The following is a 19403-nucleotide window of genomic DNA, read 5'->3' as shown; positions in this document are numbered from 1 at the left end:
TTCTATGTTTAACACTTTTTTGTGTGTTTTGTTTGTGTCATCTGTCCTTTAAAAACAAAAGGTATTACTGCTTTTCTTGATGTAATTGAAATGGTCATTTGAAGCCAGGAGGAAATCAAAGTCACATGTAATATAAAGGAAAATCAGGTCAAAGAGCTTAAATGAGGTTATTTGAGAAGGAAACATGAGTCTGGACAATGAGAGATGAACAGAATATGATAGCCTTATGGGATCCAAGGTAGTGTTACATGCAGTGATCATTCGTGTTGATGCTTCAGAGAGAGATTTACCAAACCAATCTTAAACCTTTTAGAATGTAATTTCATTAGGGTTATATGGGCTGAAGTATTAGAGGATTAGGTGAAAAGATTTAACTATGAAGAAAATTTCTTATTCCGAGTGTGGTTTAGGTTTGGGATTTTTACCATCCTTTCTAAACAGCCTTACAAATCCCATGTGTTGAATGGCACATGAACTAAAAGCCACAGGGTAGTACTGAAAGTTGTGTGTAACTCTACTTTTTAATATGAGATCATACTGAATTGCATTCAGGAGCTAGCTATTTGGCTAGTTTCTCTTGAGTGTTTTTGCAAAGTGCATATATCCCTAATTCCATAGGTCCATTTCCTTAATTTCATGCATTGAAGGAGAACATGGGGTTCAGGTTTGCTTATTTTGGGGTCGAGTCATTCACTGAACATCCAAGTAGAGATCTTGATTTGGGTATGTATATCTAGAGAAGTCTATGATGGATTGGTGGGAAGGAAAGCTGTGAAGCTGGATGTGAGATCACCAAGAGGATGAACTGAAAAGGAAAAGAGGTGCAGAGTGGAGCTCTGTGGCTGTCCAGTGTTAGGAGGTTAGAAAGAAGAACAACCAGCAATGGAGAACTAAGAAGGAGGAAAATAAGGAATTATAGTTTCCTATAAGCCATGGGAGGAATGATTGACCGTTTTGAGTTAAAAAAAAAAAAATGGAGAGACTGTAAAAATATTTAAACAGATTATTACATTAGGGAGAAGGGGGCTGTGGCAATAGGTAGAGGAGAGACTTTAAAAATATTTAAATAGATTATTACACTAGGGAGAATGGGGCTGTTGCAATAGGTAGAGGATGAAAGTACTATAAATGGGATAAATGATATCTCAAAGTATGAACTATAGAGTAAATTTTTGAAGTACAATATCCACCTTAAAATTACTGAATTTAACAGCTATACTCTGGTTATATGAGAGAACATCTGTATATTAAAAAGTACTGAGACAGGTGGCTGAGTAGAAGGACCTGGAGCTCATCTCCTTTCATGAGCACACCAAAATCACAACTAACTGCTGAATAGCCATCAAATAAGACTGGAAGCTACCAAAAAAAATGTTGTACATTCAGAGACAAAAAAAAAATCACAGCAAGATGGTAGGAAGGTCACACACATGATATAACCAATCCCATACCCACTGAGTCGGTGACCTAAAAACTGGAAAACAATTATATTGCAGAAGTTCTTCCACAAGAATGAGAATTTGAGGCCCCATGTCAGCCTGGGGATCTAGCATTGGGAAGATGAGCCCCCATAGTATTTGTCTTTGAAGGCCAGTAGGGCTTAAACACAGGAGTTCTACAGGACCAGAGGAAATGGGGACTCTACCCTTGGAGGATGCACACAACATCTCTTATGCACTGAGACGAAAGGAAAAAGTAGACTTGATAGGAGCCTGTTCCAGACTTACATGCTGGTCTTGGAACATCTTCTGGGGAGGTGGGGTAGGGTGGGGGGAGAAGCTGTGGCTCGCTGTGAGGACTTGGAGATTAGCAGTAGAGATAACAGGAAATATTTATCAGCATCAGCTCTCCTGGAGGCTGCCATTTTGGAACCAAGACTCCAGTGCTGGAACACCTCAGGCCAAACAACCAACAGGGCAGGAACTCAGCCCCATCTGTCAGCTGATAAACTACCTAAATACTTCCTGAGCCCACAGCCACCTCTAAACACACCCTTTTACATAACCCTGGCCAACCAGAGGGATAAGACTCGGCTCCACCCATCAGTGAGTAGGCAGCAGTTCCTCCCATCAGGAAGCCTACACAAGCCTCTAGGCTAGCCACAACCACTATGGGGCAGACACCAAAGGAGGAAAACTATAGTCTAACAGCTGCAGAACCTACCCTATGTCCAGCCGGTCCCTGAACATTGAGTAGCAAGAGGGAAATGTACTGCTCGAACACATAGGACATCCCCTACAGAGGTCCACTTCTCTAAGGTCAAAAAACATAACTTTTCACATTCATAAAAATACGAATAGAAATTTAGACCAAATGAGATGGCAGAGAAATATGTTCCAGACAAAGGAGCAAGGTAAAACACTAGAAGAATAACTAAGTGATGTGAAAATAGGCAGTCCACCCAAGAAGGACTTAAGAGTAATGACTATAAAGATGATCCAAGAACTCAGGAAAAAAAAAAAAAAAAAGATGGATGCACAGAGTGAGAAGTTACATGAAGTTTTGAACAGAGTTGGGCAATATAAAGAACAGCCAAACAGAATTGAAGAACACAATAACAAGTGAAAAATACACTTGAAAGAATCAATAGCAGAATAAATAAGGCAGAAGGATCGATGAGTGAGCTGGAAGACAGAAAATCATGAAAATCACTGATGTGGACCAGAATAAGGAACAAAGATGAAAATAAAGAAATAAGACAGACAGAAAAGCAGGAGTCGCAACGCTCATATCAGACAAAATAGACTTTAAAACAAAAGACATAAAGACAGACAAAGAAGGACACTACTTAATGATTAAGGGATCCATCCAAGGAGAGGATGTTATTATCATCAACATCTATGCCCCAAATACAGGAGCACCCAGATACATACAACAAATATTAACAGACATGAAGGGAGATATTGATGAGAATACAATCATAGTAGGAGACCTTAATACCCCCCTCACATCAATGGACACATCCTCTAGATAGAAAACCAATAAAGCAACAGAGAGCCTAAAGGAAACAATAGAAAAGTTAGACTTAATTGATATCTTCAGGACACTACATCCAAAAAAATCAGAATACACATTCTTCTCAAATGCTCATGGAACATTCTCAAGAATCGACCACATCTTGGGACACAAAGCTAATCTCAATAAATTTAGGAGCATAGAAATTATCTCAAGTATCTTCTCTGACCACAATGCCATGAAATTAGAAACCAACCATGGGAAAAGGAAAGAGAAAAAACCTACTACATGGAGACTAAACAACATGCTACTAAAAAACCAATGGGTCAATGAGGAAATCAAGAAGGAAATTAAAAACTACCTTGAAACAAATGATAATGAAGACACAACCACTCAAAATCGATGAGATGCTGCGAAAGCAGTGCTCAGAGGGAAATTTATAGCAATACAGGCCTTTCTCAAAAAAGAAGAAAGATCCCAAATGGACAACTTAACCCTCCACCTAAATGAATTAGAAAAAGAAGAACAAAAAAGGCCTAAAGTCAGCAGAAGGAAGGAAATTATAAAGATCAAAGAAGAAATCAATAAAGTAGAGACTCAAAAAACAATAGAGAAAATTAATAAAACCAAGAGCTGGTTCTTTGAAAAGGTCAACAAAATTGACAACCCCCTGGCCAGACTCACTAAAAAGAGGAGAGAAAGAACCCAAATAACCAAAATTAGAAATGAAAAAGGAGAAATCACAACGGATACAGCAGAAATACAAAAAACCATAAGAGAATACTATGAACAACTATATGGCAACAAGTTTGACAATCTGGAAGAAATGGACAATTTTCTAGAATCTTATAGCCTGCCAAAACTGAATCAAGTAGAAACAGACCAACTGAACAGACCGATCACTAGAAATGAAATGGAAGAGGTCATAAAATCACTCCCTACAAGTAAAAGTCCAGGACCAGATGGCTTCACAGGTGAATTTTATCAAACATATAAAGAGGACTTGGTGCCCATCCTCCTTAAACTCTTTCAAAAGGTTGAAGAAGAAGGAATACTCCCAAAGACATTCTATGATGCCACCATCCCCCTCATTCCAAAACCAGACAGAGATACCACCAAAAAAGAAAACTATCGCCCAATATCATTGATGAATATAGATGCAAAAATTCTCAACAAAATCTTAGCCAACCGAATCCAACAACATACCAAAAAAATTATACACCATGACCAGGTTGGGTTCATCCCAGGTTCACAAGGATGGTTCAACATATGCAAATCAATCAGCATCATACACCACGTTAACAAAAAAAAAGTCAAAAGTCATATGATCATCTCAATAGATGCAGAAAAAGCATTTGACAAAGTCCAACATCCATTCATGATCAAGACCCTCGCCAAAGTGGGTATAGAGGGAACATTCCTGAATATAATCAAAGCCATTTATGATAAACCCACAGCAAATATAATCCTCAATGGGGAAAAACTGAAAGCCTTCTCACTCCAATCTGGAACAAGACAGGGATGCCCACTCTCACCACTGCTCTTCAACATCGTTTTGGAAGTCCTAGCCACAGCAATTAGACAAACCAAAGAAATCAAAGGCATCCATATAGGAAGAGAAGAGATCAAACTGTCACTGTATGCAGATGACATGATACTACACATAGAAAACCCTAAGGACTCAACCCAAAAACTACTGGAACTGATTAATCAATTCAGCAAAGTAGCAGGATATAAGATGAACATTCAGAAGTCAGTTGCATTTCTGTATACCAGCAATGAAATATTAGAAAAGGAACACAAAAATATAATACCTTTTAAAATTGCACCTCACAAAATCAAATACCTCGGAATACACCTGACCAAGGAGGTAAAGGACCTATATGCCGAGAACTATAAAACTTTAATCAAAGAAATCAAAGAAGATGTAAAGAAATGGAAAGATATTCCATGCTCCTGGATTGGGAAAATCAATATTGTAAAAATGGCCATCCTACCCAAAGCAATCTACAGATTCAGTGCAATCCCTATCAAATTACCCATGCCATTTTTCACAGAACTAGAACAAACAATCCAAACATTTATATGGAACCACAAAAGACCCAGAATCGCCAAAGCAATCCTGAGAAACAAAAACCAAGCAGGAGGCATCACTCTCCCAGACTTCAAGAAATGCTACAAAGCCACAGTCATCAAAACAGTGTGGTACTGGTATCAAAACAGACAGACAGACCAATGGAGCAGAATAGAGAATCCGGAAATAAACCCTGACACCTATGGTCAATTAATCTTTGACAAGGGAGGCAAGAACATCAAATGGGAAAAAGAAAGTCTATTCAGCAAGCATTGCTGGGAAACCTGGACAGCTTCATGAAAAAGCAGTGAAATTAGAACACACCCTCACACCATGCACAAAAACAAACTCAAAATGGCTGAAAGACTTCAATATACGACAGGACACCATCAAACTCCTAGAAGAAAACATAGGCAAAACACTCTCTGACATCAACATCATGAATATTTTCTCAGGTCAGTCTCCCAAAGCAATCGAAATTAGAGCAAAAATAAACCCATGGGACCTCATCAAACTGACAAGCTTTTGCACAGCAAAGGAAACCCAAAAGAAAACAAAAAGACAACTTACAGAATGGGAGAAAATAGTTTCAAATGATGCCACTGACAAGGGCTTAATCTCTAGAATATATAAGCAACTTATACAACCCAACAGCAAAAAAGCTAATCAATCAATGGAAAAATGGGCAAAAGACCTGAATAGACATTTCTCCAAAGAAGATATACAGATGGCCAACAAACACATGAAAAAATGCTCAACATCGCTGATTATAAGAGAAATGCAAATCAAAACTACCATGAGATATCACCTCACACCCGTCAGAATGGCCATCATTAATAAATCCACAAATAACAAGTGCTGGAGGGGGTGTGGAGAAAAGGGAACCCTCCTACACTGTTGGTGGGAATGTAAACTGGTACAGCCACTATGGAGAACAGTTTGTAGATACCTTAGAAATCTATACATAGAACTTCCATATGACTCCGCAATCCCACTCTTGGGCATCTATCCAGACAAAACTCTTACTTCAAAGAGACATGTGCACCCGCATGTTCATTGCAGCGTTATTCACAATAGCCAAGACATGGAAACAACCCAAATGTCCATCGACAGATGATTGGATTTGGAAGAAGTGGTATATATACACAATGGAATACTACTCAGCCATAAAAAAGAATGACATAATGCCATTTGCAGCAACATGGATGGAGCTAGAGAACCTCATACTGAGTGAAATGAGCCAGAAAGACAAAGACAAATACCATGTGATATCACTTATAACTGGAATCTAATATCCAGCACAAATGAACATCTCCTCAGAAAAGAAAATCATGGACTTGGAGAAAAGACTTGTGGCTGCCTGATGGGAGGGGGAGGGAGTGGGAGGGATCGAGAGCTTGGGCTTATCAGACACAACTTAGAATAGATTTACAAGGAGATCCTGCTGAATAGCATTGAGAACTTTGTCTAGATACTCATGTTGCAACAGAAGAAAGGCTGGGGGAAAAATGTAATTGTCATGTATACATGTAAGGATAACCTGACCCCCTTGCTGTACAGTGGGAAAATAAAAAAAAAGAAAAAAAAAAGAAATAAGACAGTTTGAGACCTCTGAGACAACATCAGATGCAACAAAATTCTCATTATCGAGGTCTCAAGAAGGAAAAGTGAGAGAGAAAGAGCCTATGAAAATAGTTTGAGATAGTAGCTGAAAAATTCACTAACATGGGAAAGAAAACAGTCACCCAAGTTCAGAAGCACGGAGTCCCGCACAGGAGTAACCCAAGGAAAAACATGACAAGACACATCATAATCAAATTGACAAAAATTAAAGACAAAAAATTTAAAAGCAACAAGGGGGCAACAAATAATATTCCAGGGAATCTCCATAAGATTATCAGAGAATTTTTCTGCAGAAAATCTATAAGCCATAATGGAGTAGCACAATATATTTAAAGCAATAGAAGGAAAATTCCAAAATCTAGAATACTCTACCAAGTAAGTCTCTCATTAGATTTGATGGAAAAATCAAAAGCTTTACAGACAAGCAAAAGCTGAAAGAATTTAGCAACACCAAACCCGCTTTACAACAAGTCCTAAAGGAACTTCTTTAGGCAGAAAAGAGGCCACATCTAGAAACGAAATGAGAAAGCTCACCAGGACAGGCAAATGTACAGTTAAGTTAGGAAACCATCCACACACAACTATGGTATTGAAACCAGTAATCGTGAGAGGAGTAGACTACAAATGCAGGATATTTGAAATTCACTTGAAGTTAAGAGATCAGAAACTTAAAACAATCAGGTATATTTATGGACTGCTATATCAAAACCTCATGGTAATTGCAAACCAAAATCTATAACAGATATATATATATGCAAAAAAAGAAAAAGGAATCCAAACGCAATACTAAATAGCCATCAAATCACAAAGAAGAGAAGAGGAAGGAAAGAAAAAAGATGTACGAAAAAAATCCAAAACAGTTAATAAAATGGCAGTGAAATCATACAATAATCACCTTAAACATAACTGGGCTAAATGCCCCAACCAAAAAACATAGAAATCCCAGAGGTAAAGTCATGCACCTATAGTCAACTATTCTATGACAAAGGAGGCAAGAATATACAATGGAGGAACGACAGTCTCTTCAATAAGTGGTTCTAGGAAAACTGGACAGCTACATGTGAAAGAATGAAATTAGAACATTTTCTAACTCCATGCACAAAAATAAACTCAAAATGGATTAAAGACATAAACTGCTAGCGAAAAACTATGCAACACTCTTTGACATAAATTTCAGTAGTGTCTTTTTGGATCCACCTCCTAGAATGTTGAAAATAGAAACAAAAATAAATGGGAGCTAATTAAACTTCTGCACTGCAAAGGAAACCTTAAAATAACAGAAAGACAATCAATGGGAGATATCTTTGCAAACAAAGTTACTGACAAGGGAATAATCTCCAAAATATATGAACATCTCATGCAGATTTATACCGAAAAAACACCCCCCCCAATAATGGTCAGAAAGAAGATCTAAGTACACATTTCTCCAAAGAAGATAGAGATGGCTGAAAAGCACCTGAAACGATGTTCAACATCAGTAATTTAAAATTAGAGAAATGCAGATCAAAACTACAATGAGGTATCACCTCACACCAGCCAGAATGGCCATCATCAATAACTCTACAAACAATAAATAAATGCTCCAGAGGGTTTGAAAAAGAGGGAACCTTCCTACATTGTTTGTGGGAATATAAGTTGGTGCAACCACTATGGGGAACAGTACGGTAGTTCCTCAAAAAACTAAAAATAGAACTCCTATATGACCAGCAGCCCCACTGCTGGGCATCTATCCAGAGAAGACCATAATTTGAAAAAATACATACACCCCACTATTTACTGCAGCACTATTTACAGTAGCCAAGACATGGAACCAACTTAAATGCCCTTCAACAGAGGAGTAGATAAAGATGTGGTACATATATACAGTGGAATATTACTCAGCATAAAAAGGAATGAGATAATGTCATTGCAGCAACATGGGTGGATTTAGAGATTATCATACTAAGTGAAGTAAGCCAGACAGAGAAGACACATGGCATATATCACTTATATGTGGAATCTAAAAAAGCTGCAAATGAACTCATATATAAAACAGACACACAGACATAGAAAACAAATTTATGATTATCAAAGTGGAAAGTAGGGAAGGGATAAATTAGGAGTTTGGGATTAACATGTACACACTACTATATAACCGACAAGGACCTACTGCATAGCACAGGGACCTATACTCAATATTTTTTAGTAAACTATAAGAGAAAAGAATCTGAAAAAAAATATTTTTGTATGTAACTGAGTCATTTTGCTTTACATTTGAAACTAATGCAGCATTTTAAGTCAACTATACTTCAATTTTAAAAATGCACGAAAGTTGCTACCAAAAACATTAAAAAAAAAAAAATGCTGAGCTGTTAGTGTGTATCATGATAAAAAGTAGGAAAAAAAACCCACATGAGAACCACTATACACCACCAGATGGCTACTGTTTTAAAAACTGATGGTACAAAGTGCAGACCAAGTTACAGAATTACTAAGGATAACCATTTCTAATTACCATTTTGAGGGTATTATACATTATATTATTTATGTAATTTACATTATTTATGTGCTTTTATGGAGTTCTCTTGTGGCCTAGCAGTTAAGGATTCAGCCTTGTCACTGTTGTTGTATGGGTTTGATCCCTGGCCTGGGAACTTCAGCATGCTGCAGTCAAGGCCAAAAAAAAAAAAAAAAAAGGCAAACCAAAAAAAACCCCTCATACTTCTATGTGTTATTTTTCTTAGACTCCAAAAAGCTAAATGTATATGCCCAGTGGTTCAACATGATATATTTTGCCCCACAAAATGACGTGTTTTCAATATAAGAATTAGTGTAGAATACAATGTATGCTATCTAGTATTTCCCTAAACAGTTTAGATTAAAAGATATAACTTCTTGTGAAAGTGAGTTGATCTTTTGTGTTTATTTTCAGTTATCAACTGCTACAAAATAATTCTTCTCTCACATTTTCCTGTCACTTCCAGTATAAATTTCTAGCATCAAATAAACCTTGATTTAATTATAGGCATATTCATTCATGGAAAATGAATCATTCTTTGACCTGGTTTACAGAATCTGTTTCTTTTGAGGCTCTGCAAAAAGGCAACAACAAAAAACAGTTTAAATCCTCAAATAGTATATTAAAACCTCTTCAGAAATTAAACTTATAAGGCACATTAATACTTTTTGATATTTTAAAATAATCCACCAGTTTAAATGCAAAGATGCTAGTCTCTATTGGATAATATAATAAACTTTCTTAAACAACTTAAGATATTTTATAAATTCCTCACCTAATTTTTTTAAGATAGCAATTTTTACACTTTCTTATCTGAAGCATTTGCTTTGAAAGCTATGAGCTGAACAGGAGACTTTTCTAATCAGAGTTGTATCTTACAGTATCAGAAACTTAGCCTTCATTCTGCACATTTGCCATATTGACTCTAACTCCAACATATTATCCAAAAATTCCAGGGCAGTGTATTTTAACAACTCAAAATAGACTATCTGAAGTTTAAGCCATTCCCAAATGCTGCTCAATAAATTTTAAAAGCCTTTTGATCCTATAAAATGTGGGAAACTGACACCAACATCATGTTGCTAATATTCTGTAATTCCGGGCACAGCTGCATTTCCATGGCATATGGATGTTCCCAGGCTAGGGGTCCAATCAAAGCTGTAGCTGCCAGCCTCCTCCAGATCCACAACAACACGGGATCCTAGCTGTGTCTGCGACCTACACCACAGCTCATGGCAACACCAGATCCTTAACCCACTGAGCAGAGCGAGGGATCGAACCTGGGTCCTGGATGCTAGTCGGATTCATTAACCGCTAGGCCATGACAGGAACGCCCCTGTCCTTACTTTAAATACTACTGAGGACCAACACAAATGGTTGACTTGCTCCAGGAAATAATTAATTCCTGACTGTGAAACAACTAAGATAGCTTAATTAATTGTCCAAGAAAGGGAGTTCCCATTGTGGTGCAGTGGTAACAAATCCAACTAGTATCCATGAGGATACAGGTTTGATCTCACCTTGCTCAGTGGGTTAAGGATACGACGTTGCCATGAGCTGTGGTGTAGTTTGCAGATGCGGCTCAGATCTGGCATGGCTGTGGCTGTGGTGTAGGCCAGCAGCTGCAGCTCCATTTCGACCCCTAGCCTGAGAGATTCCATATGCTGTGGGTGCAGCCCTAAAAAGAAAAAAAAAAAATTGCCCCAAAAGACTTGATTTTCAAGATTTCTTATTTCATTGCATCCACCAGTCCAAAACCTGTTATCATAAACTTAGCCCAATTCTAGCCAGTTCCTCACTTTGTAAGACCTTGATTAAAGGCATTAAGCCTTTTTTTTTAAGATGAAAACAATGAGAGACAAGATAGTGGCATGCATATAGGCCTAGTAGCTACTGATTAGAGAAGAGTGTTTTTCTTTCAGTTTGTTGAGAAGTGACAGTGGGGCGGTAGTTCCTGAGACTTTGAAAAAATATGATTCCTGAATTCTTGGTACCATCTTTTTCCAAGAATTTGAAATGTTTCTGGCTACCTTCTAAGGTTCTAGGAAATTTTGTTTAGAAGTCAAGCTAAGTAATAGTGTTCATGACATTATCACTAACAGTGGATTCAGGTGATTTTTTTTTTTGATTTACCCACCCATACTTTCACATACAGGAAAAGAACTATTGAAAATGGTGTCTTGCAAGAGATACTTCTGTTTAAAACTTGTTTTATTAAAGGAGTTACTGCACTAGTTTACGCTTGTTGTTTGATTTATACAATTATAAATAAAAATTTCATTTTAAGGAAAGCCAGTTTTAATAGGCTAAAAAGGGTTTTCATTAAAAACTTAGCCGTATGGGCTGAGGTGAAAAAGGGATGCTGATGCCTTGCTGTATTTGTTAATGTCTCCTGTGGTGTTGTGTGCTCAAGTGCTCTTCCTGTGCTTTTCATTTAATATCTACTATGGGCCTGACACTATTCTAGGTACTAGGGCTGCAACAGTGAACAAACTCAAATTCTCTTTCCCCATGGGTCTTACTTAGGAGACAAATAAGAATGTCAGATGGTAAATATTAACGGAAAAAATAAAGAGCCAAAGGAGGGTTATGTGGTTCTCAGAAGGAGCAATGATTTGAAATTAAATAGAATAGAAAGGAAACACATACTGAGAAGCTGACATTTGAGCTTAAGAAAGTAAGGAGCACAGGCAGATACCTGGGGGAAAGCACTGCAGATCAAGGTGACAGCAGGTGCAGGGTGAGAGATGCTAGAAGAGGTAGAAGAATAGCATGTCATCAAGTATAAGGACCTCAGCTTTTACTTAGCTGGAAAGTCTAGAAGATTGTGTGCAGATGACTTAATGTGGCTTATATTCACAAGGGATCACTTTGGCTACTATGTTGCATATAGACTAGGGTGTGGCAACCTTTTTCTGTAAAGGACAGATAGAAAACATCTTAGGCTTTGTGGGACATGCAGTAGTGTCTCATACTACTCAGCTCTGCCACTGCACCAGAAATCTGCCATAGACAGTACATTTTGTATGGCTGTGGCTATGTTCCAGCAAAACTTAAATAAGTGGTGGACTAAATTTATCCTTTAGGAATATAGTTTACCAGCCCTTGAGATAGACCATAATAAACCAAGGGCAAAATCCAGTTGGCAGGTGACTTTTGTAGGAATCCAAGGGAGAGCCGGTGATGGTGGTCAGATTCTGGATATATTTTGAAGATAGCATCAGTAGGATTTTCTGAGTAGTTTAGTATAGGCTTTAAGAATGAAAGGGGTTATACCTATGGTTTTTAGAGTTTAATTTTAAAATGTTACTTAATATTTTATATTCTATTTTTGATAATACCTAGAATAATTTTCTTTAAAATCTGTTTGCAGCTGTTAAGGCTACCTTTTTAAAATTTCTTTGCGCCTGTTTGATTTTATTTTGTTCTTGGACAAGAAGCCTAATAACTTTGCAGTCTACTATTGGTTACTGCACATTTTTTCATTAGTTTTCCATTATGGCCAAAAGCATCTGTGTAGTTGTAACATGATGTGTAGGTTAAGGTGGTACCTGGTGTTCAGAGGAAGAAAGCAAAGATGTTTGCGTGTTATCTGCAGGTACCTATGAATGGAACTTACCAACCATATGAAAATAATATACAGAGCCATTTTATTTTGGCAATATGCTTATTAAAATGTTTAAAATAAATAATTCTTGGGCAAGTACAAACTATTAGTTAAGGACTTTGACTACACTTCCTGACTTCACTGTTACTTTACCTCACATGCTTTGAAGTACAGTTATCTTCATTCACTTTTTCTCTTCACCTAATCAGTCGCTAAGGGATGGATGCAGTCTGCTGCCATAGTGACTGACCCTCACATCTTACCTAAATGACATCTCACATGAATTGCTGTACCTTTTAAGTAGTGCTCCATTCTGATTCACACTGCACAGTGCAGTTAGCGTAATTGTCTGAAACAGTGGTTATCAAAGTTTTGCATACATCAGAGTCACTCCTTGGAAGGCTCATGAAATATAAATTACAAAATTTTTGCTTCAGTAGATCTGCAGAATTTTCTGATAGTTTGGTGTGGAAACCGTGCTGCAGGAACTGCTGTTCTAAAGTCCTCTGATAATGCCATTCCTCCAGTAAGGACCTTAGGTTCTTCTCCCTACACCGTCTGATGAATTTGGCCAAGGATTGAAGGATTCTACTCTTAACACATCGTACATGTTTCTAACATTTTAAAATACATTTTCTGAACGTGGCCATCTTTTCCGTCTTTGTTCTTCACCCATTTGTTCTTTAAAATATCACCACCAGTTTCTATCCAGCTCCTCCCATCTTTATCAGTGAGAATCCTGGCCAACTTACAGGGTTTATTTCAAACATGACCTTTTTTGAACCTCCAAACACATATGCAGTTTCTTTTTTTTTATCCTTTGTATTCCCATAGCATTTATACTTCTTATGACATGACCTTACCCTGTCTTAGTGTCATTTATATATCTTATCTCTATCCTACTCTTTTATAGGAATGTAAGCTCCTTGGGATAAGGAAGCATGTATACATAGTACTATAGGTATGTAGTATATTTTTTTCTTTTGTTCAACCAACATTTGTGGAATGTTGGTTCTGCATTCTAGAATGAACCACATTTTTTTTCATTTGTTCCTTTTTATTTCTCTGGAGAAATGTTATTAAAGTGACATAAGATTAATATCTACCTAGAATCTTGTAGTTTCTTGCTCACCTTATCTGTTGGATGGAACCCACTGTATTCACTTCCAAGTACCTACCAATTCCTTTTCTTATTTGGGTCAGTTTTCTAATTCTCTTCAGCTCTATTGTCTTAATTTCTGCTCATTGGACTTCTGATGGTTTATAATGATAAACCATATCTTCTTTCTTGATTTCTTTCCCCAAGCTCTACTTTTCTTAGGGATAAAAAAAGAAAAGAAATGCTTTGTGTGAAATACATATCTGTAAGGTCCTTGTAATCTGAAAAGTATTTTATCCTCAGCAGTTGATAGAATTAATGGGTAGTTTGTGCTTAGAATTCTACGTAAGGGATCATTTCCTTTAGAACTTTAAAAGACATTGCACCAGCTGTGTTTCATTTTTAACTGGTAAGGAATCTCGTGCCAATCTATTTTTCTTTCGAAGTTAATTTGACAGTTACTCTTTTCTCCATTTTCTCTTTAGGGAGCTCTTGTTCACTAGTTGTTGGATGTCTTCAACTGATCATCTGTCTCCTCTCATTTCATATCTTCTGCCTACTATTTTGCTCTAGATTCCTAAGTCTGTATTTGGCTTTATCTTCACACTACACCCTATTATTTCATACATTTTTACTTTTGTTGAGGTACTTTATTCTGATTTTTCTTTTTCAAGCATTCTTTGTTTTATGAATTTTAATATCTCCTTCAGCATATGAAGATACTAAATATTTTCCTTAATTGTTTCCTTTAAGTAAAATTACAGTTCTGTTTATCTTGAAACAGTTTCATTTATCTTGTTCCTTCCCTTCATGCTGATGGTTTTCTGTATAAGTCTTATGATCCATTCATATTTATGTTAATTTGTATTTCACTATTGGGAGTGAGAAAGCCTCCTCAGTAGGGACTCTGTGACTGGAGTTCCTTGATCCTTAAATTACCTCTTAAAATAAATGAGAGGGAAACGAGTTGTTTTACTGGACAGCTTTTAACTGTCTTTCCATCTTCCAGAATATTGCAGAATATCTTATCATTGGATGGCCTACCTCTCATTCCCTTTGCTGCTAAAGGTTGCTACTGGCTTTATTCCTATACTATAACTTTAATGAGGTCCTGGGAAGGACATGAAACAAATAACTGTGCTCACTTTGTCCTCTTGAACCAGAAAGTTTGTTTCAATAAGTTAAAATCCTCCTGGTTAAGTACTATAAACTTAAAATCTTTTACTTGACAAATAATAACTTTATGTTGATAGCCTCATTCAGTTTAATTCCACCCATCAAATAAGTAAAGCAGTAGTGAGGTTAGAGATGAGATAGATTTATTACTTATAGGTCTTGCCATACCATGATCTCTAGCATCTGTATTTCATTCCAGATAAGTGAACAGAGAGGAAACTAAAGTATTAGCCAGAAGGCAGCTTATTAATTTACCATAGTAAGTGTAAGTGTTAAACTACAGGCTCAGGGTTTGTAAATCCTCACCAAAGAGAAGGAAACTGTATGGAAAGCCTAGTTTATGATCATGCAGTTTCTAGGTAGGTGTGGGGTCAGAAGAGGGCCTCATTGATCTTATTGGCTCATACTATCCAGCTGAGAAAGCCTCATGTATTGTGTCCATTGTCAAGTGAGGTTGCCATGCAGACCAGAAAATTGAGTATTGAGTTAAAAGAAATTAGAAAATGTATGATTTAGCAATATGATTTTTAAATGAAATACCTTTTTTAAAAATTTAGTTTAACTTCAACAGCATATTGAAGATGAATGCCAGGTGTTCTGATGGGTACTTTGGAATACTCAGGCTAATCTCATGGAAAAGTGACAAGCTGAATAAGTTACATTACCAGGAAGTATGGTCTTTAATAGAGGCAAGATAAAACATGGAGAGAGTGAATGACCAGTGGCTCTCCTGTCAGGGGGTCTCGTCTGCTGGCCTGAGCTCCCAGGGCCTAGTGTCAGGCTATAATCGTGGGTGCCAGTAATTGCAGGAGAGGAGAGAAACATTTCTTCCATGCCTGCTGCTTGACACCTTTTTGGTTTTTCTTACGAAGCTCCGAATATTCCTTCTAGACTTTTCTGTTGAGAAGGAGACCAGAGAATATGAAGGGGCTCTGGAGGGCTCAGTAGGTCAGCATTCAGGTGGCTGTCCCTGCTTGTGAGAGGCAGGGTTGCCTCCTTGTTGAATAGCATGTTTTCCTGCCAGAAGCAGAGACTGCTTTGTCCAGCTTGGTGTTGAGCTGTTCAGAAGGAAATGCTGAACTACAGGGAAAGGGATGGGAGTATTGGGATAAAATATAACCTAAATCTACTTTTCAGAAGTCCGGGTGACAAATGGTTTTAATAAACTAGTATTTCCTCAGTCGTCATTTACTAGGTATATGTCAGTCTATATAAAGGACTTTGTAAATGAATGGAAATAATGTATTTGTATAAAATAGTATGGGGTCTCACACAAATATCAAATAACCAGTCTGCCACTTTCTCTTCAAGAGTTACTCCTTTTTTTGAAGGAGAAAAATAAATGATTTCTTTTGAAATTCAAGCTATAATGCTTCTAAAGTTCAGACAGTAAGCAAATTGGTAAATAATGATTTTTGTATTTCTTTCAAAGCAGCAGACATCTTTTTAATAGCACTTTTTTAAATAGCACTTTTTTCATTTTTTTAAAGTTTCATTGAAGTGTAGTTGATTTACAGTGTTGTGATAATTTTCAATGGCATTTTTTGAGAAGAAAAAAAACCCTCAAATCTCTCAAGTGAGCTATCCTGAGAGTTAGATTTACTTCTTTTATTCTGTCATTCTTCATCAGGAAAACTTTGTTTTGTTTTAGGACATGTCTGGCACTCCAAGTTAAAATGTTTCTTCTAGTTCAAATACAGCGAATTAGCCAATGTCATTTTTTATACCTAAGTATTAGTTGATAATTTAAACTATATTTTGGTGATTGAAAAGAGTGGGCTTTGGAGATAGAAATAGGATTGAAAACTAGGTCTAACACTGATAATTCATTTTGTGTTAATAACCTTTTATGTAAAGTATTAATAGCCTATTTAAAGAGAGACACTCTCTTACCTTAGTCCTTTATTTGCTTTTATAGATCAATGTACTGTCACCCGGACATACCTGTTCCTTCACAAGTTCTGGTTCTTTAGTGCTGCCTACTATTTTGGTAACTGGGCCTTTCTTGGGGTAAGTACAGGTGTCCCAAGGATCCTTTGACCCTTAGTGGCCTGTTTATATCCCAGTAATGGGATTGATTTTAAATTTGGTACTTTCTGAATGACTTCAGATTTGAGAAATAACCTATAGCTTGTTTACACTTATAGGTGTTCGTGATTGGGTTGGTCGTATCCTGTTGTAAAGGGAAGAAATCGGTCATTGAAGGAGTGGATGAGGATGACTCAGACCTGAGTGATGATGAGCCCTCCATCTATTCTGTCTGACTGCCTCTCTGGTACGGGTTTTACAAAGCTGACTATTTCTTGTGTATTTTTAAAGTGTCAAACTAACATTAGGATGAACTGACTAGCTTTCATCAAAAATGGGAGCATGGCTATTAAAAAACTATATTTTTTATGTTTTCTGAAGTAATGTATCATAGATTAACATTTAAATTGCTATAATAATACTGTGTAAATATAAAACTACTGGCTTTGTGAGGGAATGTGGAAATTTTTTTTCTAGTGTGTAATATAATAGTGATGAAATGATTAAAAATCTTCCAGAAGTAATATTCCCTTTTGTCACTTTGTAAAAATGTAATAAATCACTCATATTTGTGCCTTTGGGTCTCTATAGAGTAATGTGGAATTTTCAAGTGTCTATATCTGATTTCTAAAAATAATATTTATAATAGAGCTGATAAATATTACTCCCCAATACAGCTTGTTTTCTATTTTCTACATTAAATCATTAGTGCCATTGAAATAGATTTCATGACTAAATTTCAAGGCTACATGTTGCACTAATAAAACCATGGCATTCCAAGATATATTATATTTAAAGATAATTATCCATTAGCTATCTTATCACCTCTATCTACAGTGTTAAAGACACATACATTTTTGTAGGTTGCTAACCTCAAAATTTGTATGCCGGCATAAATGGGAGTATTGTCAATAATAGCTAATACTGGAAAAAAAAATCAATGTACTAATCCGTATAAGATATATGACATGTTTTGGCTTTTAAAAATATTGTTCTCATTCTAAAGATTTAGAATTTGCCAAAGATATAGGGAAAGCTATATAATTATTGATTGGCTATTTTGTATTCATTCTAGAAGGTGAGAGATCATCACAAGTAATGTCCAAGCTTACTACCACAGGCAAATTAGAACTCATAAAAAGCACATATTATGATCCTTGAAATAAAATAACCATTAAGTATCTGAAAAAAACTTAGGCATTAACAACCACCTCCCACTTAATTCTTCTCTGCCTTAATTTTTGTGCCACTTTGGGGTTCTGATTCTTTGTCTTGGTAGACCTTTGCACCCCTTCATGTTTGGCACCCTTTAATAGTATTCACCAAGATCCATCCCCTTGTATTCTTATTTCACATTTTCGTTCTGGTCAATCTCATATACCCTTGGCTCCACCTATGTTATTCTTAAGCTGCAAACTTTTACTTCTTTGTTAACTAGAAATTACTACTTCAATTGCAGCATGTTGATAATTGAACTTCTCATTTTTTTCTGGGCATATCAAGCCTCCTCCCATATTCATTTTTTGACAAATGGCTCCAGCTCATACATGATTGCCGAAACAAAACAAAACAAAAAAAATCAAGCAGACCTCCTTATCTCCTGTGTATACTTGACATATCACCAGTCAAGTCATGTTGATTTCTACTTAACTATCCTTCTATTTCTCCCCTCTTTTCTGCACTTACTGTGTTATGGCTGAATTGTACCCACTCCCCCCCCCATTTTTTTTTTCTTCTTTGTTGAAGTCCTAACCCCTAGTAACTGGGAGTCTGACTATATTTGGAGATAGGGTCTTTAAAGAGGTAACTAGGTGGAAGCCTAAACCAGTATGACTGGTGCACTTATAAGAAGAGGTAGAGACATCAGGAACATTCATGAACAGAGGAAAGGCCATGTGAGGATCTGCAGGCCAGTGAGAGGCCTCTGGAAAGCCCAACCCTGCCAAACACCTTCTTCTTGGGCTTCCAGCCTCTAGAACTGTGAGACAATAAGTTTCAATTGTTTAAGGCCCCCAGCCTGTGGTATTTTGTTATAGCAGCCTCAGCCTTCTGATAACACTGATTCTTAATTTCCTCACTGGGCTTTCTGCCAAGTCCCAGCTTCTGTCAATTTTTCCTCACAAATAAAAGTACAAATTAGATGATGTCATTTCTTTGCTCTGAAAAACTTTGCATTATTTTAAAGTGAAATCCATGAGCTTTTATATGATATCTAAGACCTTTCTGGTGTTTGTCTTATTTATCCAGTTTTCTCTGCCATCTTCATAGTTTATGTGAGCCAGATTCACAGATGTCTCACCATTATCCACACAGCTCTGATTTCTTATATCTCCACTCTGTTGAA

General features: G+C 36.8%; 1 protein-coding gene across 3 annotated transcripts in view; it reads left to right on the top strand.

The window, feature by feature from the left end:
- LMBRD1 (LMBR1 domain containing 1) overlaps positions 1-17637 on the top strand; it is a 105088-nt gene extending 87451 nt beyond the window's left edge. For all 3 annotated transcript variants that reach the window (XM_047760040.1, XM_047760030.1, XM_047760049.1), the window contains 2 exons: positions 16950-17041; positions 17179-17637. In XM_047760040.1, coding sequence (XP_047615996.1) covers positions 16950-17041; positions 17179-17188 — 102 coding nt within the window. In that variant the 3' untranslated portion in view covers positions 17189-17637. The remainder of the gene's footprint in view (positions 1-16949; positions 17042-17178) is intronic.
- Positions 17638-19403: the final 1766 nt, after the last annotated feature.

This window comes from Phacochoerus africanus, chromosome 2 (assembly GCF_016906955.1).
Source record: "Phacochoerus africanus isolate WHEZ1 chromosome 2, ROS_Pafr_v1, whole genome shotgun sequence".
Taxonomy (NCBI): domain Eukaryota; kingdom Metazoa; phylum Chordata; class Mammalia; order Artiodactyla; family Suidae; genus Phacochoerus; species Phacochoerus africanus.
Note: the sequence above shows the minus strand (reverse complement) of the source record. Positions and strands in the feature narration are given on the sequence as shown.